The sequence below is a fragment of the Lithobates pipiens genome, unplaced genomic scaffold (genome assembly GCF_037356315.1).
Source record: "Lithobates pipiens isolate NorthernLeopardFrog02 unplaced genomic scaffold, aLitPip1_a1.2 Scaffold_3, whole genome shotgun sequence".
NCBI classification, from domain to species: Eukaryota; Metazoa; Chordata; class Amphibia; order Anura; family Ranidae; genus Lithobates; species Lithobates pipiens.
Window position 1 is genome coordinate 169,354,906 of NW_027507790.1, and position 16,162 is coordinate 169,371,067.

Sequence of the window (16,162 nt, forward strand, 5' to 3'; positions counted from 1 at the left end):
CCTATATGACATATAATGATGACCCTCCATTCAGACCCCCTTACAATCGCAACTATCCATCAGGGCCTCCCTACCATCAGGATTTTCACAGGGATACCCCCATACACGGAGGAAACCAAAAACTAAACGAGGCACCAGAGGGGGGAGGCGCATCCAGCACAAAAAGAAAACGGACACAGTAGGTGCAGGCATCTTCAATTTAAGTTCAGTGACATTGTCAGCGAGCGAACAATGCATTCTAGATAAGGGCCTTAAATTCGTCCCACCTAGAAAACTCAATAAATTTAACACATTTATTGATGTGCACAAGTTCATCCGCAAGTTACACATTCAGAGACATTTTTTGTCTTCTCCAATCACAACTAACAAGATTCCTGACCCCACATCAGTCAGGCATTCTGGGTTGAGCAATCCTTCTTTGTTCAACCCAGGCATTCTACCTCCAGCTATCAACGTTTTTAAAAACCTTGTTTTAAATGATTTGGACAAGCTACCCATAAGAAGGACACACCAAGATCCTTCTATAGCACAGGGTCTTAAAACCTTATGCGAAAGGAAAAATCTTATCATTCGCCCTGCAGATAAGGGGGGTGGTATAGTGATTTTAGATAAAACTCGCTACATTGAAGAAATGAATAGACTATTGAGTGACGACACCACTTATAGTCTCCTATCAGGGAATCCTACCCTCAAATACAAAAAAGAACTCATACAGATCGTAAATGAAGGTTTCTCTCTGAACATCTTAAACAGGAAAGAGAGAGAATTTATGATTCCTCTGGCTCCCCGCATTCCAACAATATACCAACTTCCTAAAATCCATAAGGACTCTGTGAATCCACCTGGCCGCCCAATTGTGAGCGGCATAAATTCCATCACCTCGCGAATAGGGAAATATATAGATTCATACCTTCAACCTCTGGTCAGGAAAATACCATCCTATTTACAAGACACAGGTGACACAATCCGATTACTTGAAGGTATTCAGTATCATGATAATCTCATCTTAGTCACGGCAGATGTCTCTGCGCTATATACTTGTATCCCACAAGACTTAGGCCTAAGAGCCGCTGAATTGTTCCTCTCTAGGGATTCCACACTTTCTGTGATACATAGGAATTTCCTCATGCAATTACTGGAGTTTGCTATGTCTCACAACTATTTCTGGTTTCAGGGCAATTTTTATACCCAGACCCGAGGAGTTGCCATGGGGGCCAAATATGCACCCAGTTTGGCCAATTTGTTTATGGCCCAGTGGGAGGAGGATGTCGTCTATGCCCTTAACAGGCCTGAATTGGTGCTGTGGGCTAGATATATAGACGACATCCTCCTCCTGTGGAGGGGCAGTCGGCCAGCCCTTGACACCTTCATGGAAACCCTTAATTCTAATGATCGTGGTATCCAGTTAACATTTGAGGCTAGTACAACCAACATCCATTTCCTTGACTTAGAAGTCACGGTAGTGCAGAAACGTCTGGTCCTGAGAACCTTCTTCAAACCAACAGATCGGAATGGTTACATTCCTGTTGACAGCTGTCACCACCGTCAATGGCTTAGTGCCATCCCACGTAGCCAATTTCTCAGGCTTAGACGCAACTGCACGAATGTTAGTGACTTTATTTCTCAATCCTACACCATTCGTAAGAGGTTCCTGGATAAGGGATATGACCCACACACCCTTGATGTTGAGATTCAAGCAGCTCTACACACTGATAGAACCTCTCTCACACAAAAGAAAGCTAAAACAGGAACAAGTGACAAATTTAAATGGTCTTTTTTTACAACCTTTTCCACACAACATAATGATATAAAAAGAATTTTCAATAGGCATTGGAAGGTACTACAAAGTGATAAAGTTTTGGGTGGGATCATCCCAGAGAAAGCTGGAACCATCTACAGGGGAGCACGATCAATACAAAATGATATTGCTCCCAATGTAATCGATATCCCCAAACCGATACAATTTTTTCCACTTAGCAAGGGATACTTTCCTTGCAGAAAATGTAACGTATGCCTACATAATATGTTGGGCAAGGGGAAAAGTGACTCTTTTACATCTTCAACCACTTCACGCAGGTACCTCATGAAACACTTTACTACTTGTGCTACCAGGTATATTGTTTATCTGATCACCTGCCCTTGCAACCAACAATATGTTGGTCGCACTATACGCAACTTCTCTATCAGAGTCAATGAACATCTCAGTAAAATAAAAAAAGGGTGTGACAAACACCCGGTTCCGAGACATTACCTTGAAAAACATAATAGAGATCCCACAGGTACCCGCTTCCAAGTCATTGACAAATTTGTCCCAAACTGGAGAGGTGATTCATGCCTGAGGGGGGTGTCGCGCCTCGAGACATTTTGGATTTATGAATTGAGGTGCTATTCCCCCTTCGGCATGAATACAGATTGGGACATCAATAGTTTTATTAATCAGGCTTAATCTATTTTGTCACGGACTATTATCACTACACATCATTTTTCCTTTTATTTTCGTTCTGTATGTCTACCTTATCATCCACTTCAATCCTGCATTATTTTCAGGGTCTTCTCATACTAACACATTTAATAGTTATCCTTTAGGACACCCCAATCTTATTTATTCATTTGTTTTTCAGTTTGTGTCCTTTTAGGCACAACGTTCACTTAATTTCATATATATATGCACTTTATCCTCGGGCCCGCGTCCAAATCTAGATATATGCGATTATTATGCATTTTTCTCTAGATCACGTGCGATTGTGGACGGGTTCTTTTGACTAATTTAGATTTTATATTTATTTTTGGCACTATTAGTAAATATGCTATATGTGCCAGTCTCCAAGTTCACTTCTATGTCACTGGCACTTTAATATATATTTTTTGGTCATTATGTATGTAATTCATATTATTTGATTTACTTTTGACACCATTAGAAAGTATACCATATGTGCTATACTTCTAGCTCACTCCCTTGTCACTGGCACCTCATCACTTTTTTAGGTAATATGAGTGCACTCACAATATCGGTCCATGTCACCATTCTTCATACATCTTTCTCAGATACCTCCTTATTGTTACTATCTGCGGGGTGTTATGTTTTATTATTTTTTATTATTTGTTCTTCCTTTCCTGATATCCTTCGATCCACTATCATTATGATGCCTTGGTTGCTAAGGTTACGTCGGGTGTTTTTACTGGACGTGACGCTATGTCGCCACGCCTCTAGTATCCTCCCCGTTGTCCTGCTCCCTTAAGGTTCTCGGATTCCACGTGATAGCGTCATTGAGTACGACGCACGCCGTGACGTGATAGCGTCACTGGTTACGGCGCACGCGTAGAACGGGCCCATTCTCTTTGACTGGCTGCCCTATGCAATGTCACGCCTACGGCGTGTGACGCTCACCACGAGCGAAACGGCGCCTATTTCTGTGGCTCCTCCCCTCCCTATTCCCTGGCAAGCTACTGGATGCGTGAGGTCCACACGCACACGCCCCCGGGTTGTGACGTAATGACGCAACGTGTGACGTTCGCACGCAAGCGTCCAAACGCACACGCCCCCTGGGTTGCAGCTTAGTGACTCAGCATGTGACGTCCACACATGCACGCCCCTGATCTGAGGTAATGCGTCCTGACGTGGCTCTCTGCGATTGGCAGTACGGAGCACGTACAGGAGAGGGAGTGTGCCATGGTGCGCTGTCTCCCTCCTTCCCTTGTATTTCTATGTGGTAACCTAGAAGTACATTTGTCCTTGCTATTGGACAAGATGGTCCTTTTCCACTCCCACATCCACTCCCTCCATGGCCATGTGACATATGTATGTAGTGATTGGCTGTACCTTCTCTTTTATTACACACCTTCTGACCCTTTGATTTGAACTGTAAACAATAGATCATCACATAAGGACTACTATTATGGTTACTGATATACACTTTTCTGGCCACTTACGGTTAGTAAAATAAGTCTGAGATATTCAAACAACACAACACGGATAGCATACAGACCCTCACAGTTCTTAATATTAGACTACACAAATGCAAACAGGTCATTTTATGTGATGTTGCAGTTTAATCCATGCGAAACAGATGGTATATGTCCGATCTTCTAATAGTGGCATTTGATGCGATTTCTATATGCCCTTTATGTGCATTGGATTTCCTTGTAATTTTATGTTAGATGAGGCCATGTCTAATATGATTGATTTAGAGACATTTATTTGCGAACATGGTGGCTTACTTATATATTTTTGTCACTATATTAACTTAACAATTTGCATCGGTGCTGGATGCGATTTCTGGGGATGCTTTTTATGTACTAGATTTTCTTGTATTTTTATGTTAGATTAGACCTTCAATATTATGATTAACTTATGGATATCTATCTGTGAATGTGGTGGCTTATTCTTATATTTGTGTCACTAAAATAATTTGATAGCTTGTATCAATGACATTTTTATATCTTATTCATACTCATCCATTTATTGTGTTTAAAGATGCTTTCTCTGATTTGATTAAATGTTCATTGTATCTTTAAGAGGTTGTCCGAGATAGGATTCCCCGCCCTTTGGTAGGCGGAACCCCTCTCTGACTCCTTATATATTTGTTAGCAATGTGGTGGGCCCCAACATGCCCCTGTAGAAGACACATATGTCGAAACGCGTTGGGCGAGCTGTTGGCACCCTACATTGCTTTTAATCTTTATTTTAGACTGTCTATGTGATCACTAAGTCATTAATTATTTTTTGACTTCAATAAATCAACCTTTTTTATACCATCTGACCTGCACCATGTGGAGCCCTTTTTCTTTTTTTCTTTTTTCTGTTTTCTTGGCTTAAACCTCCACAACGTCTCCCTCTCTATTTGGGTGAGATTGGAGAATCAGTACAACGGGCTACGTCTGAGCTTGACTACATACACCCTTGACGTTCCATTTGAAAGGATCCATCACAGGGCTTACAATCGTTTGGAGCTCATCCATCAGCTCAACAGACCTTCCTCTTCGTACTCCTCGGTCCCAAACTGTGACCTAAAGCCTTCTAGACTCAACTGTCATATGACTGTATGAGTCCAACTAAGTCGGTAAGAAGTATTTTATCCATTCTTCTCTGATGTTACAGTCAAGCAGACTCGCATGAATACACCCGCCCAGTCCAATTTCCCCCCTCTGTGACGGTTCGACCACCCTTGGGCCGGCTATATAGTGGAACGTGTGGCTATTATTGGACTTTTCTTTAGGCATTCTTATTTATATCATTTTTGCTTCTATCCATATAATTTATGCTGACCACATCTATTAGTGAAGCGCTACACTGTTTTTATTGTTTTGTTAAATTTAGTTTTTAGCTGAGGTATAAACAGCTCAGATTGATTGTATATAGTTTATTGGTTCTGTTCTAAACTTGGCTGGGTTGTGCATTTCCCACTGTTGCCAGTAGGTGTCACTGGTACCACAGGACAGTGTGAGAATTACAACTAGGTTGAGCTGTAATGAATATTCTTTTTCCGGAAACAGCCCAGTGGGAGGTTCCTGGCCGCTGTGCATTCTGGGAAGGGGTATTTATTGGACAGATGCCATGCGCTCTAGTCATTCTTACCTCGGGGGCCTTCTGGCCTGAGGATTTGCTACTGGCTGTTCTGCAGTAGGCCCAGAGGCCTGTCTGGGGCCTACTAATCCTGAGATGGTCCTTAGGCTGCCTTGCCTATGTGGAAGAAGCCGAGCCAAGCTGAGGAGATCCAGGGGAGGACCCTTGTTGGAGAGAGCCAGGGTGAAGACTGGTTTCTCAGAAGGGCCTGGTGACTCATTTGGAGGATGCACCTACATCCAAACTACCCTTACAGTACCGCCGCGTCAGCTTAAAGGTTCTGGTACTGTCAAGCTGTTCTACAATCTAATCAAGGTAACTAGCTCCTGGCTGCTAGGTTTGTGTGAGAGACTTATCCAGGTATTCAAGATCTTCTAAAGAGAAAGCTGTTGTGTCCTCTAGAATCAAGGAGTTTGTAAGTGATCTGCTAAAAAGTGTATCTGAAACCTCCCCTAAACCTCTCTCCTACTTTTCTCAAGTTCTAATCAAAGCACTGAAAAATACCTAAAGTGACTGGTGCTTAAATTCTGTTCAACTTCCCATTATAGCTATGGACTCAGCCTTGAGATGAATGTAAGCTGTATCTGGAGGTACCTTTCTGCTCCCAGTAGGCCCGGGGGGGGGGGGGGTGCTACATTAATATTCAAAGCAAACTCATCCATCCATCCATGTCACTGTACTTTATTTTGTTCAGAAAATACTTTGAAAAGAAACCTTCTGAAATTTATAGCCATGGCACTCATGAGCAAGGGCAGATGATTCCTGCGACATTCCCATTGTACTCCCCATCTACCCTTAGCTCAGGCATGCAGGCAGGAGGGTGTGCTTAGCCGAGAAAGCTCCTCCTCCCCTCCATTATATGAAAAAATAATGACCATGAAGAATCCTGGGGTGTATGACATAATTTGGCCTAGGTAAAAAACGAAATATAAAAAAAAAAAAGTTTAAAACAAGCAAATATAATACACCTTCCTATCTATTTACTAATGATAGCAACATAAGGATTAAAAGTAATCAATGCTCATCTGAGAGAGTTTAGTTTCACTCCAAGTTTGATTTTGTTGTCACTGGGTTATTTAAAAGAATGAGTTATATTTATTAATCTAAAATCCAAACTGACTACAGCTAATAAATGAACACAATTTTGTTTTATAGGTGTACATTTCTAAAGAGCAAAATATCTCCAGAAGACATTCAGCGGTATGTTCAAGATGAGCTGAGATATAATGGAATAATGGTAAATACAGTATTTGATGTTAAAAGAATTGTTTTAAATTTCCACTGCCTTTATATAAAATAGCAGTAAGTACTTAAATTTTGATCATTTTACCGCTTGTCTGTAAACGTACTTGTCTGCTGCCCACCCGGTTCACACAGGGGCAACCCGACTTACAGCGCGACTTTGCAAGGCGATCTGCACACAACTTCAGCGCGACTTTCCGCGACCTCCATGACCAGCTACTTTGCCTGTGGCCAATCTGAGAATCAACTCTCTTGTGGAAAGGAGGGGGCTGCCAGGAAAGTACCTGAGTAAATTATTTTCTTTTTCCTGTAAAGTCGCTTCAATATAGATGGGGATCCGATTTGAAGATGACTTCCATTGAAATCCATGGTACAGGTCAGCTAGAAGTAGCCTTGAAGTAGTACAGGGACCTTTTCTGAAGTCGCAGTGATTTCAGTAGTGTACATTAAGATGGCTCTCATTCATTTCAATTTCATTTCAAGTCGGATCCCAAGTCGCTCATACACTGTGAACTGGCATACTCAGAATTACCCAGAGCCTCCTTTGGCTCGATTCACACGCAACTATTCTTTCATGTGATCTTAGATCTTATTTCACAAAGATTTTTTCACAAGGCTAAGAACATTCCTAGCATGCAAAGTACATTAGTTTTTAAATCTGGGCATTGCTGTAATGCACTAAGGCACCTATTTCCTCTTGCTAGTATACTAGTGACCAGAGAACCCCATTTTGTGATGCAGGAGACATTCCAAAATAAAATGTTAAAAGCAAATTAAATGTTTAAAGTGGATTTCTGCCAAAATAAATAAAATAAAAGTCAGCAGCTACAAAAAGTGTAGCTGCTGACTTTTAATACTCAGACACTCACCTGTCCCACGGTCCAGCGATGCGGGCATACGAAACCCCGCTCCTCTCCCCCTACTCTCCACGGCGCTGGCATTCTTACTGTGGGCGCCCGGCTGTGGCTTCACAGCTGGGCACACACTGTGCATGCGCGAGCCGCTATGCATTGTCAATGGCTGGGAAATCTTCTGGGACCTGTGACATGTCCCAGAAGATTGCAGGGAGGGAGGGGGAGAGGTGGACTTCCTTCCAGTGCCGCAGAGCCACGGGAGGAAATGGGAGCAGGATGACTCTAAAAAGAGGGTATCCACTCCCCCCAGTGGCGGAAGTATATGGGTCACTGAGGTTACTATGGTGACTGGGCCCCATGCTGCAGGGGGCCCTTAAGGGCCCCTAAGTACCTCAATAGGAGGAGCGATAAGGACGGCCGAGACCTGATCTTCAGCTGAGCTGTTATTGGCACTGTGCAGGGAGCTCATCACATTGATTTGGCCTAAAGTGAAAGCACAGTGAGTGCTGTGCTCTTTGCCTCCCCCTACAGTGCAGTACCCAGCAGGAAAAGGTAAGGTAAAACATTACCATTTTTTAAAAGGCTTTCTGGATGCATGTATGTGTGTGCAGGCATGTATGTATGTGTGTGTGTGTGTTAGGGTTGCCACCTTTTCTTCAAGCCAAACCCAAACACTTTAGTGAAGCACAGCATTTTTTTTTGTAGTATACACTATATGATTAGTAAAAGACCTGGGACACCTTTGGGTGCACCAAGAGTAATCATGTGGAAGGATGAGAGGGGGCATGGGAGGATTGTGGGTAGTATTAATAGAAGGGGCAGTAAGGGGAGGGGTGACAGAAGACAGGAAGGGCGGGGGGATGAGTGAGGGGGAAGGCTGGGGATGGAAAGAGGGGATGCAGCAAAGATAGGTGGTAGGTTGTTGGAGTTGGGGGAGATACAGGCAATGATGTGGAGGGGGGAAAGGAATGGAATGAGACTTGCAGAGAGAGAGCTTGCACTTTAAGGTGAGAGATGCAGATGGAGTTGAGCAAGGAGGCAATGTTTAGAGGAGGACCAGAGTCGGTGGTGAGGGGAAGGAAGAGGCTGAATAAATGGGCGAGCGGCAGTTCTGAAGTGAGATGCAGCATTGCTAGTGGGCATGAGAGAGAGCAGCATGTAATGTGAATGAAAGGCAGTTATGTTGTGTTATAGTGAAAGTGGACCAAAGCATGGATGGATGAGGAGCAGGAGAGGTTGGGGGAGAAGCCAAGTGAGGAGGGAAAGTGCAGGGAGTGTAAACTGAAAAAGCAGATGGAGGGGAGAGCTAGGGGCTGTGAGCAGCCGAAGGTGCAGAGCAAGGGGCGAGCTTGTGGCTGTTATAGAGAGAATCCTGATGTGATTAGGTCTGAATAATGTGTCTGGGTTTCAGGTGGACTGAAACCCGGACACATGATTCCAAACCCTACAGGTGGCAACCATGGTGTGTGTGCAAGTATGTGTGTGTGCATGTACATGTATGTATGTAGGTGTGCGTGCATGTGTTTATATGTGTGTGTGTGTATTTATATGTGTGTGTGTGTGTATTATGTGTGTGTTTATAGATGTGTATGTATGCACATTTTATGTATTCGTGTTTAATTCTGACTCCCTATATGTGTACGATCAGAACTGATTTTTTTTCTTGTTTGTTCATAGTACCAGCAAAAAAATGCTGTTTCTCTGAAAAATGATCCATGCTTTTCAGAATCATTTGACAGCCTGTAAAGAGGCAATATGTTACCTCCTGACCGCTTGTTTTAACCCCTTTTAACCACTTATCTGCATCATCACTATGCTGCAACTGCATGCAATGCACACAGTTGCAGGGTGGTTGCAGTGCAGCCCTATTCACCCAGGGGTGTACTTCAATGGTGCCCTGATTGGAAAAAGATTGAGAAACACTGGCATAGAGGAACCGATCTCTTCATTTCCTCCTGCAACTGCTAAATGCCTACAGGAGGGAGAGGAGAAGAAGGGAAATGGAGAAATTGGTTCCTTTATATGTAACCACCCACTTGCGACCAGGCCCTGTTGTTCCGCCACTGGGCTCAGAGGAAAGGGCCTTGTCCGGGGTCAGGGGGGCCCTTCATGGTTTCTTGCATCGGGGCCCTGAAGGATCTAGTTACGGCACTGGCTCCCCCCCCCAACAAAAATTGCATGCCAAATGTGGCACGTCAGGGGGTCACCATCACTTAAAACGTAAGTTCCATTTTTGGGTGGAACTCCGCTTTAAGTACTTTCAAACAACATTCACCCTGTCTCTGATGGCATTATCGAACATACTGATGAGTTTTATTGTACAAAAGTTCATACGAAAATCCACCAGTGTATGGCCAGATTTAGGTCTCCCGCAGAGGATTAGGCCTCATTCTCCCAAGGCGGGGTACGCCAGCTCAGCATGAGATCCCTCCATTAATCTCCGCTGAGCCAGGGGATGACAGGTCCGTCTCTGCTCACTGTTCATAGTACTAGCGGGGAGGGGCCTGTCAGAGCACTGCTGATTCCTATGGAGAGATCGGACGAAAACAGACAGCATATCTCATCCAATCTGATCCGCCAGGATGGATGTGAACGTATCACCATACATCTGATTTTATCGGATTGGATGTCAGCGGACATGGTCACCGCTGACATCCATCGCTCCATAGACCTGCATGGAGCATCCGTTCAGATCCGCCTAAAAAACTGACAGGTGGACCTGAACGGTCCGTCCATGTGAAAGGGGCCTTAGAGAGAGCACAAATTAACATGATTAGAGTGAACTTTCTTCTTGGCAAAGTTGCAGAGTTTTCTTGAGTCCAGATTTAACCAGGTGATTGTCTAGTTGAAAGCATCTTATGCATATTCACTCTAGATTGTAAGCTTGTATGGTTATGGCTCTCCCTTTTATTGTGTAATCAAGTAATCACCAACGTCAAAGCAATAATATTGACTTTGTAAAAGAACTCCTTAATTATATATAAGCTTTAGCCCAATTATATCATTCCCAGCTACTTATACTCCAACAATAATTAATTGTGATTTAGTAGTATTCACAAAAATATTATTATACATTTTTTTTTTTTTTTTAGGTAGAAACATTCACAGATTTTCTGGATCATGAAACATTAGCATTGCCAGGTAAGTTAGGCACCTAAAACATAATTACATAATTTGTTTGAACATTATAAATTCATAATCTGATTTATGCGTATTTGGTTCCAGTTTGTGTTATAGCGTCTTTCCAACCAAATTTCTTTTTACATTTTTTTTTTAGTTTTGGATAGAGCAGGATAGGATTAAAAACATCTGCGATCAGGAGCTTTCTGTGGGGCTCCAGTAGAGTGACTTCTAGAGTGGCTCATCACTTCCTGTCCTGCTGGCTGGCAGGGAGGAAATCTGTAATCCTATTTTATCCAAGACTAAGGCTAGTGGGTTTTAAGAGGAGTTTTTCAGCTGTAAAAATGCTCTAACTCTGCTAAAAGCTTAAGCACGCTGAAAAATTTGGCATTTATCAGCATTTTTGAGCCATAAGCTTTTGTGGGATTATAGTTTTACTAAAATAAAACTGAAAAACGTTACTGCAAAGACACTAATGCAAAAAATCTACTGCAAAACGAATTCTGCAGCTACAGCTTTCCACAGATAACGCTACTGGCATTTTTATAACGTCCAGTGTGCATGAGGCTTCAAGCTGGCCATAAATGGATTGCAATTTGGCTGGTTCAGCAGTGACCGAACAAATTTTGATCTAATGATAACTCCTCCTAAACAAGCTGGAGTTAGAAAATTTGTATTTGATCGTGGGCTGCAGTGCTGATCAGTGTATTTTGACAGCGGAGTCTCACTGTCTGCAGGGCCATCTTTATCATTGATGAACCCAGGGCAAACATTTTCTTGGCCCCCCCCCCATGCAATATCGCTCTCCACCTGCCTGCACACCATGGAGTGGGATGGCGAGGGAACCCATCAATAGACAGAAAACTCCTAGGGATCCTAGAACTCTTTGGATTAGTGGCAGTGCTGGGGGAGGGGAGGTTGTGATCAATGGCAATGCTGATTTTTTTTTTTACAGACTAACAATATAAAGAGGAGTTTCAACACTGGCCACCAATGTAATAGGGGTTTACACTGACCACTAATGTAATAGAAGCATTAACAGTAACCACCAATGTAAGGACTGGGACCTTCACACTGGTCACTAGAGTGTATAAAACGATTGTACACCAAGCCCCAATATAATGTGAAGATTTACACTGACCACTAATGTAAGGGGGGCCTTCATACTGGCCACTAGTGTGAATGTGAATAAAAGGATTCTACACCAAGCCCAAATGTAATGAGAAGATTTACATTGACCACCAATGTAACTGAGATATTTAGCCTACATTCACATTTGTGTGTGTCAGGAATGCATGCAAAATCCCTTTCCTGACACCACAGAAATGTACTGCCCTTTAGCAGATATACAGCAGTGCCATTATTTGTTAAAGACACCCTCACGCATCTGCTGACATGTGTGATTTTGAAAAAGCGTTAGGGACTTCCGCATTTTTAGCAAATAATTGGGCTGCCCTGTACGTGGCCTACATCTTTATCCACCCTGTCAGTACACCCTTGCTTCCTAAAACCCCTGCTAACTTATTCACCACATGCCTCTCCCATCCTCTCCACTCCAACCTTCCATCACTTTAACTCTACCTGCCACCTCTGCTAATCTTTGCACCTTCCTTACCTCTATACACCCCCTCCTTTCTCACCTGTGCACCCAAACTGTAATTCCTTCTCTGCCTACCTCAGTGGACATGACCTCAGGGGGCATGATATACATATGAATGCAGCCACTATTTACATATCAATGCCGGTTATTTACATGTAAACACAAGGTCTGCAGGTGAGTCATCTGTACACAATAGGGCAGACCTGGGCAGCATTAGTAGCACCACTTCACACTGCAGATATCGGGACACAGCACAGGACTAAAACTTCAAGGGAAAAGGGAATTTAAAGTGGGATAGTTGGCAAGTATGAGGTAGCTGCTTTGGGCCCCACAACAATGACAGGGCCCAGGGCAAAAGGGGCACCTTAAAGACGGCCCTGACTATCTGAATACAATATGGCAGCGGGGAGTATTCTCTTATCCACCGCAAATGTGTGGATGGGATAGTCCTTTCAGACTCAAATTAGTATGGATAGCTTTAGTGTAACATTTTTGGCAGGGTATACACTACCCATACCAATACTTAACCACTTGCTGACCGCCACATGCCGATGTACATTGGCACAATGGCAGCGGAGGGGAAATGGGCATACAGCATGACCATGCCCGCGATCTGCCAGTCACCCAGTGATCGTGTCATGGAGCCTCAGAATGCTGGGTCAATGCATCAGAGGGGGGTGGAGTAACCGGGTGGCCCCACCCTCCGTTATATAAGAACTGTCAGAAGAAGAGAAGCGTCACACAGCGGGAGCCTCCCATTGCGCAGAGCGGCCCGAGAACGAAGTAGAGACGCCGCGGAGGAAGATGCTGGGCGAGAACACCGGAGCAAGAAGAAGCGGATCGGAGGAAGAAGAAGATGGAGAAAGAAGATGAAGAAACCGAGGATGAAGAAAAGAAGAAGGAAGAAGACTAGAAGAAAGAAGATGAAAGAAGACTTTCATAAAGGACTTGTCAAAGACCGTCTCCTGTCATTTTTAACACTTTTGTCACTTTTTTGGTGAAATGGTAGGGGTACTTTTATACCCCCTTACCATTTCACACAGGGGGGAGGCCCGGGATCTGGGGATCCTCTTGTTAAAGGGGCTTCCTGATTCTGATAAGCCCCCCGCCCGCAGACCCCCGCAACCAACGGCCAGGGTTGTGGGGATGAGGCCCTTGTCCTCATCAACATGGGGACAAGGTACTTTGGGGGGGACCCCAAAGCATCCTCCACATGTTGAGGGCATGTGGCCTGGTATGGTTCAGGAGGGGGGGCGCTCTCTCGTCCCCCCCTCTTTTCCTGCGGCCTGCCAGGTTGCATGCTCGGATAAGGGTCTGGTATGGATTTTGAGGGGGACCCCCACGCCATTTTTTTGCAGCGGGGTTCCCCTTAATATCCATACCAGACCTGAAGGACCTGGTATGGATTTTGAGGGGGACCCCACGCCATTTTTTTTGCCGCGGTGTTACCCTTAATATCCATACCAGACCTGAAGGGCCTGGTATGGATTTTGAGGGGGACCCCACGCCATTTTTTTTTTGCCGCGGTGTTACCCTTAATATCCATACCAGACCTGAAGGGCTCGGGATGCTCTTGAAGGGGAACCCATGCCGTTTTTTTTTTACATTAAAGTCGTGTTGTAAGTCACGCTGTGATTCACACTCAAGTCGTGTCCAAGTTGCCTCCCAAAATCGCGCTGGAAGTCGTGTTGCCCCTGTATGAATGGACTGTTATGATACAAGTTCAATAGACACAGATTGTTATTGTCAGAGTCACGTCGAATCTCCTATCTATATCGAACTGTGTCAAAAACGAAAACAAAGCATTTATTTATGTTGGATCTTTCGTTTTTCGGATTCTGTGCTTTCGTTATCGTTTGTCAAAACGATAACAAATATAGCTGAAATTCGGACGAAAATGCATTTGGACGAAAACAAATGCACATGTCTATTGTTAAGCACACTTATCAGAAAAAATGTACATATAGTCAAAAGTAGAATGTACGTCTAGTCAAAAGTACATTTTTACATTTTTGGAAAGAGTGGGAAAGTATTAGAACTCCATTATGGTTTTTATGCTGTCTGGGCTTGATTAAAGAGATCACTACTCACTTCCTATCCTGCTGAGAATGGTTTAGTCAGACAGGAAGTAAAGGGAAATCTGTAAGGCCCCTTTCACACTTAGGGTCTGATTGGGTCCGCCTGTCCATTTTTCAGACGGACCTGACTGGACCCTTTATTCTCCTCTATAGAGCGGGGGGTGTAAAGGGACATGTGTCCCTTTACACCCCTACATCCAATCCGATCTGCTAAAAACAAATGTATTGGGGATCCATTAACCTCCGTCTGGTTGGATCTGAGGGCAGTCGGGTGTAAACAGACAGGCGGTCTGTTTACATCTGACCACCCACAGAGGAGAGCGGGCTGTGTCTGAGTCCGCTCTGCATAAGCGGAGTTGACACAGATCAGTCATCCACCTGCTCAGCGGGGGATCAGCAGACAGATCCCCTTCTGAGTAAGCAGACTCCTGGTGGAGTCCACCCTGCGTGAAAGGAGCCAAGCAAGGATACAGACAGAAACCTGGCTAGCTTTCATATATGTTACTAAAGACAACATGTTTTATTTCTGTCCTTGTTGCTGTTAAAGAGTTCCCCTTTACTTTTTGTCTTGTAAAATGTGGTCAACAGGACAGAAAATGAGGGGAAACCTCTCTAATGGAGCCCCAAATAGCGCTATAGATCAGAAATGGGTTCTAAACCTTCTGGACTTTACCCAAGACTAAAAAAAGTTTTGGATGGACATTCATTTTAGGCTACCCATACTAATCTTTAGTTTAAGTCCCAAGTTTTACACTTCATGACTAAATTGAATGCTGCAACCTCAATAATAAGAGAAGAGTTTTCTTTTTATGTAAAATGGATACTGTTAGGCAAACACCACTCAAAGTCTATGTCTAGCCAAAATTCGTTTTTTATTTATTTTTTTATTTTTTAAGATAAAGTAGTGAATTATCAGAACTATGGATGAGCTTACGGTCTGGTCCGAACACAATTTGGCTGCCCTCTGCCAAGCTAGAGGAAAAAAAAAAAACACAGCAGACAGCTGATTTAGCTGGTCTCATTGCTTCAATCCCGAAAATGACAGGTTCAGCAGATGACAGCTAATATAAACAAAGGAGCTGGGTTTCTCGGGTGATGTCATTAACAAATATATGGACACTGCCATGTTACAGGTTAGCACTGTATATTTTTTCTGTGAATGAGTAGGATACTATGTGCCTATACTATACTCATTAACATGTGGGGGGAGAGTAGTATGTGGGTTTTCCCTTGTTGTTAAAGGGGGCTTACAGATTTCGATAAATCACTGCCTGCAGAACCTCAAACTACCAGGCCAGGCTTGTGGGCAAGAGGCCCTTCTCCTCATCAACATGGGGACAAGGTCCTTTTTCAGGGGGCCCTCCCCTAAATAGGTACCCTCCCATGTTGAGTGATGTGACTTGATATGAGTCAGGTAGGGGGTTGCATAAGCTCACCCATGTTTCCTGGCCTGCCAGGCTTCATGCTCAGATAAGGGTCTAATGTGGATTTTGGGGGAGGGGGGCTCACACTTTTTTTGTGATTTTTGCATAGGGTTCCCCCTTAAAACCCATACTAGACCTAAAGGGTTTGCTATACAATTTGAACAACATTATTTGTCTTACTTGAGGTCCCCCTTTAGATTCTTTCCAAGTAAAATTTTGTACTTTTAGTGACAATGGTTCCACCAGGCAGGAAATGGGAGACCATCTGAAACAATGAAGCA

The 16,162-nt window shown here is 43.7% G+C and overlaps 1 protein-coding gene across 3 annotated transcripts in view; it reads left to right on the top strand.

Annotated features, from left to right (window-relative positions):
• LOC143940766 (baculoviral IAP repeat-containing protein 1-like) overlaps positions 1-16,162 on the top strand; it is a 128,653-nt gene that overhangs the window by 38,386 nt on the left and 74,105 nt on the right. For all 3 annotated transcript variants that reach the window (XM_077462483.1, XM_077462485.1, XM_077462484.1), the window contains exons 4-5: positions 6,719-6,800; positions 10,752-10,800. In XM_077462483.1, coding sequence (XP_077318609.1) covers positions 6,719-6,800; positions 10,752-10,800 — 131 coding nt within the window. The remainder of the gene's footprint in view (positions 1-6,718; positions 6,801-10,751; positions 10,801-16,162) is intronic.